The sequence below is a fragment of the Gymnoscopelus braueri genome, assembly GCF_963280865.1.
Source record: "Gymnoscopelus braueri genome assembly, chromosome: 1".
NCBI classification, from domain to species: domain Eukaryota; kingdom Metazoa; phylum Chordata; class Actinopteri; order Myctophiformes; family Myctophidae; genus Gymnoscopelus; species Gymnoscopelus braueri.
In genome coordinates this window covers 50,347,850-50,360,580 of record NC_137603.1, presented here as the reverse complement: position 1 = coordinate 50,360,580, position 12,731 = coordinate 50,347,850, and the positions used below count along the sequence as shown (strand labels likewise).

The window sequence follows — 12,731 nt, the reverse complement described above, 5'->3', positions numbered from 1 at the left end:
CCACAGCCTCTCCCAAATACCGGAGGTTACGAGATGCCTGCACACACACACACACACACACACACACACACACACACACACACACACACACACACACACACACACACACACACACGCACGCACGCACGCACACACCGAAAAACAGCAAATCTACAAGCCCACAACACGTCACACTGCAACTAAATCAGGCATGACTCGATCTCTAATCCCTAAACCTAATTTCTGTCTAGTCCTAACACTAACCCCAACCTGAATCTTTTTCTAACCATCTCTAACCATCTTTTTTTTACGGTAAAACAAGGACCAGCAGAATGGACCTCACACTGTCTATTTCTCAAATTTGATTGTAGTTGTGGGGACGTGTAGCCCCGAAGTATTATACAGAACAAGTTTATACACACGCACACATGCACGCACGCACACACACACACACAGCGTGCATGTATATGTGATTAGTCTTTGAGCTCCTGTCTCTCTCTATATGCGTCTGCAGACTGCTTGCAGTGAAGTGTTCTTTCTCTCACTTATTAAATCCCACCATCCATATTCATATTCATAGGCTGCACACTGTGACTGATGCTCCCACAATCCTCCTGTTCAGGCAAACAGACTTTTCTCCCGAGTTAGTTTGATCCATTATAACCAGAACAGTGGACGCCTTTTTTTTGCTTTTTTCTCAGAACACTGGGTACCTTTTGGGCAGAGTAATCTGGAACATTGGGCACCTTTTGGTGAGAGCAGTGGGCACTGGACGGGCCGAGTAATCCGGAACACTTGGCACCTTTCATAAATTCATAAATATTTGCAAGGCAGAGAATTGTTTTACACTAATTGTTAAGTTGGCAGATTTTAGGATTGGGGAAGAATTTAAGAATAAAGTTGCTTTTGAAAAATGGTCAAATGATCTTGCAAGATTGTTTTAACCATGTATGTATTGGTTTGTGTTATTTGCTTCAATGAAGGGAGTTCACTTAGCCTATGCTATGTATGATAGCATTATTTGGTGTCATGTCACTCGTAGTAGTCTATTTTAAGGATGCGTAATAACATTATGTTTAAGACTTCACACACAAAGTATTCCCTGTGCCCAGTTGATTTTGGATTGTGCCCAGGATTACCAGCACACACACACACGCACACACACACACACACACACACACACACACACACACACACACACACACACACACACACACACACACACACACACAGCCCTCACTACAATCGTACACACAAGCCCGTTTTCTGTGTTCTGCTTGTTTCTATATTTGGATTCACAGCTGCCAAGTCTTATCTCAAACACACTGGCATGTTGTGTCTGGAAAGTTTTCAATCTGATTAGGGGTTTTGGTTGAAGATCCTTTGGTCCTCTGAGAGGCTTCCTGTTCAAAAATAAAATCTGTGCTATCTTGGCTAGGACTCTTCTCGAAAAACTGATTTTAATCTCAAGGGACTTCCTGGCTAAGTAAAGGTTACATAAAAATAAATAAGAATAAACTGAATCTGTGCAGCTGTCAGTCAGCATACACAGTAAAATCCTCAGTGTTAATTTACCCGTTTGTAACAGGCAACCATTCATTTTCAATGGAAGCCAGCCACATGAAGATACAAAGCTACAGTCTACTATTAATTTTCAATGGAAGCTAGCAACATGAAGATACAATGCGACACCTGGCTGGCATGTGTAGCTGCTACAAAATCTAAAAAGCTACAATCCAAGTTGAGCTGACTTCAGCTGCAGCTACAAAGCTACAAAACCACTAAGTGTCGTTTAACTATTTCCACTCACCTTCTCTCTACAATTCCCGCTTTTAATTGGGGGGAAACTAATCACTTACGTCAGACAGTTATTTTTAACCCCAGGCTTTACATTTTTCCTTTATTTCTTCCTTTATATTTTTCCAACACCAAAAGCGTGTTGACCACCAACTCGACGCAGCAACTCGAACAGCGACGCAGCGACAGATGCACTGTGTCACTTTGTATCTTTTGTATATGTCAGTGTGAGCACAGTATCAGAGTTAAATTAACACTCATAATTAAACTATGTGACTAACAGATCCGACTAACAGACTAACAGGAGGTGAGATAATGTCACCAGCGTTTTACTCTGGTACTCTGCTTAAGGACAGGCCTCAGGCCTGTCACAATAATTACATAATCGCCTAATCGCAATTATGTTCCATAAACGTTTATTATTTGTTATATTTATTTATCGTAAGATTTCTCTCTATGTGTGTATATGACAGGTCATGCAGTGATACCTAAGTATTACCACGTACCAGCTGACTTTGTGGAGGCAGAACAGCAGAAACATGGCAGCCAGAAGCGTTACCCTAGCAACTCTGGACGAGACGGGATGTTTTTCCTGTGGGGTCAGAGCCTCTACACCATCGCCAAGCTCCTGGGTACGTGTACGTGTGTGTGTGTGTGTGTGTGCGTGCGTGTGTGTGTGTGTGAGTGCGTGTGTGCGTACTTATTACTATTACTTGTGAGGGCCAAATGTCCCCACAAGTACAGTATAGTAGAATTTGAGAAACGGACAGTGAGGACCATCTTCCTGGTCCTCACAAGAGAAACAAAGATTCAGGTGGTGGAGGTTGGCTGGGATTAGACATTTAGAGGTTAGGTTTAGGGGTTGGGCTTAGAGTTACAGTATGCCTGATTTAAACTTGGTTGCGTGTTGGTGTCATGAACCGAAAAATTGCATTGTGAGGTTGTAGATCGGCAATCTTTCATTTCATTTCAATTTTTCGGCTTTAGGCTTACAGTTAAAAATGCCAAAATATGTTTAAAATTTGTATTCATAAAATCACTGCCCTAAAATATCGATGTCCTCACGAGTATAGTAATACAAACGTGTGTGTTTGTGTGTGTGTGTGTGTGTGCATTTAAGCATGCAAGCTCTAGCATCTCTATTCGGAGCGTGTCATATATACTGTAATAGGTGAACATTCGGCAGAAAATATCAGATATGTGAGCGTGGATCGGTTATTTTCACCGAAAACATTTGTGGTAAAGGGAAAAAAGCCCCCCCCCCCTCCCCAGGGGAACCCCGGTCAACAAAGCATAACTTAAAAGGTTAATTAATTAAAACTCCACTTAATTTCACATTTTGTTGCAATGCACCACTTTGTGCATTGACAACATTATTAATTTTACCGTCCATCAATCATTTGCTAATCATTACTGAAGGTGATCTCATTATGTGGAGGCTTAAGGGTCTAATTTAGTGTGTGTGTGTGTGTGTGTGTGTGTGTGTGTGTGTGTGGGTGTGCGTGTGCGTGTGCGTGTGTGTGTGTGTGTGTGTGTGTGTGTGTGTGTGTGTGTGTGTGTGTGTGTGTGTGTGTGTGTGTGTGTCTGTGTGTGTCTGTGTGTCTGTGTCTGTGTGTGTGTGTCCAGTGAGTTAAATGACTCATCCTCTCTATGTTTGCAGTGGTGTAAAGTAACTAAGTACATTTACTCAAGTACTGTACTTAAGTACAATTTTGAGGTACTTAATTTGAGTATTTCCATTTTTTTAAATTAAGACTGATCCCCATTAGCCGACGCCTAAACAATAATATACATTACCAACCATAGAAAACATTACAATCTCAATGATTCACACACAAAATACATTTGAAAAAAAATAAGAAACATCTTGCAAAAGTCTTGTATAACATAATAAAAAAAAAACACGTCTATGAAATAAATTCAAAACAAAGGGACAAGCATGATGGGAATAGTCCTATATGGTATGGGTCTTATTTTCTTTCCATTAACCAACCTTTGCATTCCTATTCTGAGGGTAACATTTGCTGAAAATCAGCACAATTTTACAAAATACGTAGTGGGGGGTCCTGCTTCTTCACTCTATCTGCAAGGGGTCCTTGGCTTGAAAAACTTCAAAGTGCAGTAGTACTGTAGTGCACTGCACAGGCTTATAGAAGTCATATTTTGACAGCTCTCGCTGGTGTTATGTTGACTACTAGGCTTCACACCATTAACACCGATCTCACTCTTGTAAGAGCTTGTGGATAAAGAGTGTCTGCTAAGAGCCTCCATTGTAAATTGAGCTCGTCGTCGTTCTGCCAACAAAGTATTCTCTGGAGACAGACGTGATAAACACACACATCAAGAGGATGATTCCCCACTTTTCAAATGATTCTGCCAGATTGTCTGTACTTCAGAAGCTCTGAAAATGAGTAGCACACACACACACACACACACACACACACACACACACACACACACACACACACACACACACACACACACACACACACACACACACACACACACACACACACACACACACACACACACCCCCACACACACTCTCACACACACACACACACTCGCCTCTGCAGTCGTGTAAATAACTGGAAACCAAATTCTTCAAAGCCTATCGTTGCTGTTGTGTGGAAACCATGTACTGTCCAAAAAACGTTCCTTTTTTTGGTTATTATTAAAAAAAACATTTTTTGGTGAAAATAGCCAATCTACAAGCCACAACGCTCCCCACAAGTATAGTAGAATTTGAGAAATAGACATTGTGAGGATCAAGACAAATGGTTGATTTGTGGCTAAAGAAGATTTCTAGAGTTACAATGAGGTTAGATTTAAGATTACATTTTAGAGGTTAGGTTTAAGGTTTGGGTTTGTAATTGTGGCTGTTTTATACTTAGCTGTGTGCCAGTGTCATGCACCGAAAATAGCCAATCTACAAGCTCACAACGCATCGCATTGCAACGCGTTGTGAGCTTGTAGATTGGCTAGTTTCGGCGTTAGGGTTAGGGTTTAAAAAATAGCAAATATAAGTGTAATAAAAATGACGTTCACAGAATTGCCATCCTAAAATGTTGATGTCCTCACAAGTGTTGTAATACAAACGTGTGTGTTTCTCCAGTGGACGAGCTGATCAGCCCTAAGGACATCGATCCTGTCCATCGTTACGTTCAACGGCAGGACCAGCGCAACGTCAGCATGCGATACTCCAATCAGGTGAGGACCTGCCTAACCCTCCCACTGTCCACGTGTTAAAACCAGCTCACATCAATCCTGATACATCTTGTTTATTCATGTATTCATTTGTGTGTTTGTTTAGAAGTATATACAAACAAGGCAGGGTCTAATAAAGTTATATGGCTTCGCTGTGAATCTCTCTGATAGAAAAGAAAATTGAAATCTAGAGTATTAGTAGCCAATTATTCGTTTTTTTTATTAGTTTGCCCTTTTTCTTTGGAGCCGTTAAGCCAATTAAGTACTTTCACCATGCTCCTCTCTTTCTACAGTGTGGCTCCTATGGGGCGAGTAGTCTAGAAGAGTCTGTCTGTCTGTCTGTCTGTCTGTCTGTCTGTCTGTCTGTCTGTCTGTCTGTCTGTCTGTCTGTCTGTCTGAATGTCTGTCTGTGTGTTTTTACACTGAGTCGTCTAGAAGTAATTCGATTTCTGCATGAAGGCTAGTTGTATAGGTGTATACAACTGTTCATTATTGATGGTGCTTCTGTCATGTTACTTCTTACCTTTGTAGTATATATAGATGAACACTTTCTAGTCGGCTCTGCCCTTAGGCACCATGCCTTAAAAACAACCATTAAAAGGGATTGGTCTGGAGAGATAAAAAAAAAGAAACGGGGGCTTATAGTACAAACCTCCCCTCTAGCAGTTACAATTTATCAGCTGATACCCACTTCCTACTATGGATATTTTGTTTCCTTAATATAATTTGGGAAAAAAGAAAAAAAAAAGATGTATGATCACTTTCCTAAACCCTCTGAATGGGAACGTTGTGCCTTGATCCATGTGTGAGTCTGCAGAGAGAGCTCATGAGCTATACGTACTAGTGTAGTGTGGATCTGTATGTTATCTTGTGTGATTTATGGAAGGGCTGATAAGATGAGGTTAGCAGAGAATACACGGGGGAGCACTGGGATGGATGTTGAAAGAATGATGGAGAAACTGAGAAAATGAAATGGGTGTGGAGAGAGAGGGAAGACGAGAGGTAGAGCTACAGTACAGTAACAAAAGAGTATGTATCCACCAGAAGAGTGCATAGGTACCGTACTTCATGTAGCAATACATACTGATTCGACATGATATAATTATGTATTAGTGATGGTTATATATATACTGTATACTTACTTTTCAGAAAATGACACAATTAACCACAAACATAATTCAAATAGCCGATCTTCAAGCTAACACTGCAATCTTTGGTACTTTTGTGTAACGCTGTAGTATGATGAAGTACGGCATTAATTTACCAAAAGAAAAGAAAAACACTAAAAGTTCAAATATGGAGGTTTCTGCTTGACAGCAACAATATACACAAAGAGGAAAAACAATATATACATTGACCCTTCAATCAAAAACAAAAGGCATTCTGTCTTATAAAAGTTATCTTTAGTCATTCAAAGCTGCAGTAATGCTACTCTAGCTGTAAGCTGCTTGGAACATTGAGAAAGGCTGTAATGTTTGGCTTAATTCATGAATGGTTACAGTGACATAGAAGCACTGGGGATGCAAAACTTTTTTTTGCTGGTAAAGAGGGAAATGATGGGTAAAAAAATGTATTGTTTAAACACAGGACAACGTTACATATTGTACTATGCCTTTAAATCTAAAGACATTTTGAACACTACTGACACACTCAGAATATAGCATTTAATTACTCACTGGAGTAAAAGCGATTCAAATTTACATCGAATGTAGAGCTATCCCTTTAACCACATGAACCCCGGCGTCCCTATTCTGGGGTGAACATTGGGCAAACGTGAGATTTGTGAGCTTGTTAGATAGGCTATTTTTTGGGGCGAATAGATTTGGTGTTTTAGCAGAAAATGCACTTAGGACTTCTGGTGATTAGTAGTTTTGTTCCCTACCTATGTTGAATGCACTTATTGTAAGTCGCTTTGGATAAAAGCGTCTGCAAAATGAGTGTAATGTAATGTAATGTAATGTAATGTGTAGAAGGGGGGAAAAGGAGCGGACCAAGTATAGAGCCCTGGAGAGCCCAAAGTGGTACATAGTGATGGAAACACAATATGTGAAACCATCTCTGTCCCTCATTGTCACTGGGCTGCATGGGCCCTCACTGACATTAGAGACAATTTGATTGTTATCTTTAGGAGCGCGCACACACACACACACACACACACACACACACACACACACACACACACACACACACACACACACACACACACACACACACACACACGACATGCAGCACCGCTGGGCTCGGAGAGCATTTTTAGCTTTTTGTCACCGAAATCACAATGCGGTGGCGGCTAAAAGCTTGTCCCCTGTAGTCAGCAGGCATTCAGTGTGGAACATTACGATGCTGCTGCTGTCGGGTGGAAACCTTGTACGTCCAAAACCATTCCCTTTTCTATTATTATTTTTAAAACATTTGAATAGTGAAAAGATGCGACGTGTTGTGAGCTTGTAGATTGGCTATTTTCACTACTGTTTTTTTTGCGACTCTATAGCATGATGAAGTAGGGCATTAATCTCTGAAAAAACGTAAACCGTTGAAATCTGGACGTACAAGGTTTCTGCCCGACAACAACGATGTGTTTTTAGACATTTTGCACAATGATGCTATGATGAAAACAGACATGTTGACATGCTACCGGCCCACTCCTCCTACGCTCTGCATGCGTTCACATCACATTTAGCTTGATGCTTTTCAGCCACATGATTTCCAATCATACCCTATTTTTTTCTGTTATTTTTTTTTTCTTTTATCTTTCAAACTGCGTTCAGATGTGGGAATTGACAGCGCTGCAGGGGGGTTAGAATCAGTGACTCTCTAGCTTCTACCTTTCACGCTGTTTTGATGCATTCCGTGTGTTTTTTTGTGAGAAGAGAGCAGATGTGTGGACATCATGTTCTTTCAGTTTATTGGAGACAGTGGAATGGAGACTCCAGTGGTTCATTCACACGCTACTGAAGGCCACACAAAATGGATGGTTGTAGAATTATCTGTTCCTCGCATGTTCTCCTTCCTCTCTCTCTCTCTCTCTCTCTCTCTCTCTCTCTCTCTCTCTCTCTCTGTCTCTCATCTCACTCTCTCATGTACTTTCTTTCTTTCATTTTAAAAGCTGTGCTTGCATGTTGTGTTCAACATACAGTAACACACACATACACACACATACACACACACAAACACACAACCACACAACCACACTACCTAATCTGTAGCATCAGTTCTTAAAGTGGGGTCCGGGGACCCCCAAGGGTCCTTGGGTTCCAAGGGATCCTCAGCAAAGTAAGTCAATGTAGCGTCACATTCATTTTAACCACTTTAACCATATTTTATACTTTAGCTATTAAAAAATTGCAGATATACAAGCTCATAGTGTGTCACTTTGGGTCACGATATGAGATTTTTGCAAATCTTTGAATATATATGTATTTTTAAAGCAAACATTTTTAACACAAATCTTTGCTTCTGGAGGTTCCTGGCACAAAATATCTTTTAGATGGGGGTTCCGCGGCCAAATACATATAATTTAGTGGGTCCTTGACATGAAAAAGTTTGAGAACCACTGATCAATAGCATTGTGGAGGGGATTAGCAAAGATGCTGTGTTCTTTGTAGGATCACTATCATCTGGGATAGCGTCTGCTAGATATCTTTCATAATCAATAGTGAATTAGATTCAGATTTGCATAATGTTGGATAATTGCATAAAGCATGATGTACTTCAGAAGACAGTGTTTCTGTAACTGGTTATATAAAATGTCCTTGTACTGTGGACCTTCCGACCTTGCCATCAAGACGCAAGAGGCAACCTTCGCCCCTGTCTGTGTTGAAATTACATTCTGGGGGCGAGAGATAAACTGTCTGTTATATTGAGAGACATTTTGTATTTTCACTTGAGAATATCTTTTGACTATGCTGTCATCACCTCGTGTCTCTGTGCAAATAAGCCAAGTAAATCTGCTTATTTTCCTTAAGCCTGACTTTGTGTTTGTTTGTTTCCTTCTTTATTGAAAGCATACTATTTCCTTTAAAAAGAACCCATCAGCATCTGGCCAAGGAAACAATGCAGTCATACCACCACCTTTTACAGTGACTATGTGAGAGTCACCAGTCTTGCTGACCTGGCTGGGCTGTTGACAGAGCACAGTCACTGGAGTCAGCATCCCTCATGTCAGCTGCCGGTTGGAACAGATGATGGCTGAGTTCTGGTAGAGAGCTATAACTGGCAAGAACACTTCAGTCCATACTTCAGATTACTGCCTCACATCACTGCTCTGTCCTACGATAGTCTCATGCACGGCCAAAATAGCCAATACCAATTCACAAGGCCCAAGATCTCTTTGAAATGTTGTCTTTTAATTTTGTCATTTACCTATACAGCCAGGTTGTATGGCCAAAGGCCGGAGACTATGTTTTCGCCGTGAAACTTTGCAAGCACATGTGAAGAACAGATACTTTTTCAGATCCCATTCCAGTTGAATATGACTGCCTTCCAAAGTTTGCTAGCCCTGGATAGGGCTTTGTCCACATAACACACTGAGTTGTTGCTATGCCAACTCTGCCGCATGCTAAACAGATGTTGCAATCGCTTATTGCCATTTTCAAATGCCAACATTGTGACATAATTTGTGTAGATAACCCTAGCCCACAGGGGCGGCGGGTAATGTTGGCTAGGGGAGGCTATTGTGCACCTTAAAGATGAAAGATATGTCTGGATTATGGTGTGTCATTGTCGCTGCAGCTAGCCACCACAATAATGTGCACGGAGCCTTGCGCTATATGTGCATCTGGTGTATCTGGTATGATTGACATCATACATACAATTGGAGCTTTCCAAACGCATACAGCCACAGTAAATTCCATACACAGACGCGCAGTGTCGCTCCCGATGTAGCTCAGTCGTGACTTCCTTTGAATCACTTGCTTCTGCAAGTCTACAGCAAGGAGCTATGACCCGGGAGTGGTACTGTAGGTAACGCTAGCTGGGATCTGTGACCCACACTGACTTGATTTGGGAGAAAAAGAAAACGGTCAGTGTGGTGTTGAGTGTACCAGGTTTGCGCAGCAGCCGCGCACCATGTTAAAAACATAAACACTGAAACGGAACAGAGATTGATAGACATACAGATAGACAGACAGATAGGCAAGAACTTTAGCTGCTGTTCATGGTTGTAAATAGAAAGTTTTCCACCCCCCATAGCAATCCACACAGACAGACGATAAACGAGGAAGAAAGACACTTCCTACACGCATCCCCCAGCTGATAATCATTCTGACTTTTGGGGAGTATGGTTAAATCAATTCAAAAATGTTCAAGGTCAGTCAGTTCATCCTGGCGCTGTATAATAGTATCCAAATATTAGCCTTTCCAGACGCCTATTCTAGCACACAAACACACAGACGGGCGACTCTAAAATACACCTCTTAACAAATATTATTATTGAATAGAGTGCAGTACTTTCATAACTCCTGGAATGCATAAAGCATGTGCGCATGAGAAAAAAAATAAAAATGTTGTGGTCAAGGCTAAATTTAAATGTGATTATTCAGCATACAGCATATTGTGCTTAAGTACAGTGAAGCACTATGCATTAAATTTGCATTGCATTTCTATGAGTTGTAGAGAGGGAGAGAGGAGGTAGGCTGATGCCTGGAGCAATTGGCAGTAATGGAAGAAGTACTCAGATTTTCTATTTTTTTACTCAAGTAAAAGTATCAATACCACTTTGTGTAAATACTTAAGTAAATGTTACAAGTAAAAGTCCAGTATTCAGAGGTTACTTGGGTAAAAGTACAACAGTATTGGCATCAACATATACTTAAAGTACTCATTATACAGAATGATCTTTTTCACACCTTTTCAAATTGTAAAAAAAAGTATTGAAAATTGGAAATACTCAGTTAAGTAAAAACCACTTCCACCACTGTGTAGGAGGAATGTGGAGTAGTGGGTTTAGTTAGTGAATGGACTCTCTCTTATGCAACTTTAATGTGCAGTAAAGCTTAATGTACTGAGGCCTTTCACATATGCAAAACAAACGCACACACACACACACACACACACACACACGTGTGTGCGCACACACACACACACTATGGGGCTCCGTTAGTGCCACGAGGGGCGCATGACGCCTCCTGTGACCACATGATTTTTTCTTACGTGTGTGTGTGTGTGTGTACACGTTCGTTCTGCGCGTGCACTGCACAAAAGCACGCGTTACGCGCTGCAACGCGTCGTGTACATTTACGCGTAAGCTACATGCGCTACAACCTGTCACGTACATTCACACGTAAGCACGCGTTACGCGCTGCACCGCGTCGTGTACATTTACGCGTAAGCTACATGCGCTACAACCTGTCACGTACATTCACACGTAGTAATAATAATAAAAAATAAAATAATAATAATAATAATAAGGGTAATAATAATAAGGGTAATAATAATAGTAATAATAATAATAATAATAATAACAATAATAATCCTTTATTAAATAATGATACTGCCCAAGATATTGCCTTACTAATGTAATAACGCAATAAGGGTAATAGTGTAATAATGCAATAAGTGTAATAGGTGTAATAGTGTAATAGGTGTACTAATGTAATAGTGTAACAACGCAATAGGGGTAGTAGTGTAATAGGTGGAATAGTGTAATATTGCATTAAGTTTAATATGTAATAGGTGTAATAGTGTAATAGGTGTAATAGTGCAACGTGTGTAATAGTGTAATAGATGTAATAACGCAATGAGGGTAATACTCTAATAGTTGAACAGGTGTAATAGTGCAATAAGTTAATAAGTGTAAAAGTGTGATAGTGTTATAAGTGGTCACATTCACCCAATTCCGCCCACATCCACCCAAACCCCAACTACTTCACTACACTTATTGCACTATTACCCTATTGCGTCATTACACTATTACACCTATTACACTTTTTACCCTTTCTACACTATTATACCTATTATACTATCACACATATTGCACTATTACACTATTAAACCTATTACACTGTTACCATTATTATGTTATTACACTATTACACTATTAAACTTGTTGCATTATTACACCATTACAATTATTACACTATTACACGTATTACAACATTACCCTTATTCCGTTAATATATCATATAGCAGTCACTGGGTACCGGCCACTGGGTGCCAGGCAACGGCCCCGGTCGACCCGCCAACAGCCTTTTGGTGAAGAACCTGGGCTCGGTCCACCTCTATATTTTCATGGTATGCAGAGACTGACTCACGCATAGGAAATACATTGCCTTTTTCTCCAAGTCCTCAAACCAGCCAGGATGTGGAGTTGCGAATGAGAGGAAAGTGTCTTCCTCCTCCTGCCACTGCCCCAGTTTAGGAGACACCTTCAGGCATGGGAAGACGTAGTCTATATCCTCCTCCCACAGGCCTAGCCTGGTAAACCCTCCCTCCGGAAATCTCATTTCTATTTGATTCCTGGAGTGAAATCAAATAGAAATTAGATTTCCGGAGGGAGGGTTTACCAGGCTACCACAGGCCCTCTGTTGACCAGTTCTCCTCCAAGAAGGTGTTCAGGTGTGGAGGAAGACTCATTGACTTCCTTAACGATCTGCTTTAGCAGCCTAGGCCAAATGTGGACCCGCTGTTGTAGGGTCTCAAACGGCACCAGCAAGTGTCCCAGCTTAGTACAACCGGGTTCCCTGAGAAATTTTCTTATGCACACCGAGGACAGAGTTCCGACCCAACGCAAGCCACAGCCACATACCAGT

At 40.9% G+C, this 12,731-nt stretch overlaps 1 protein-coding gene across 3 annotated transcripts in view; it reads left to right on the top strand.

The window, feature by feature from the left end:
* phkb (phosphorylase kinase, beta) overlaps nt 1–12,731 on the top strand; it is a 156,036-nt gene that overhangs the window by 67,955 nt on the left and 75,350 nt on the right. For all 3 annotated transcript variants that reach the window (XM_080440007.1, XM_080440008.1, XM_080440009.1), the window contains 2 exons: nt 2,250–2,408; nt 4,892–4,986. In XM_080440007.1, coding sequence (XP_080296133.1) covers nt 2,250–2,408; nt 4,892–4,986 — 254 coding nt within the window. The remainder of the gene's footprint in view (nt 1–2,249; nt 2,409–4,891; nt 4,987–12,731) is intronic.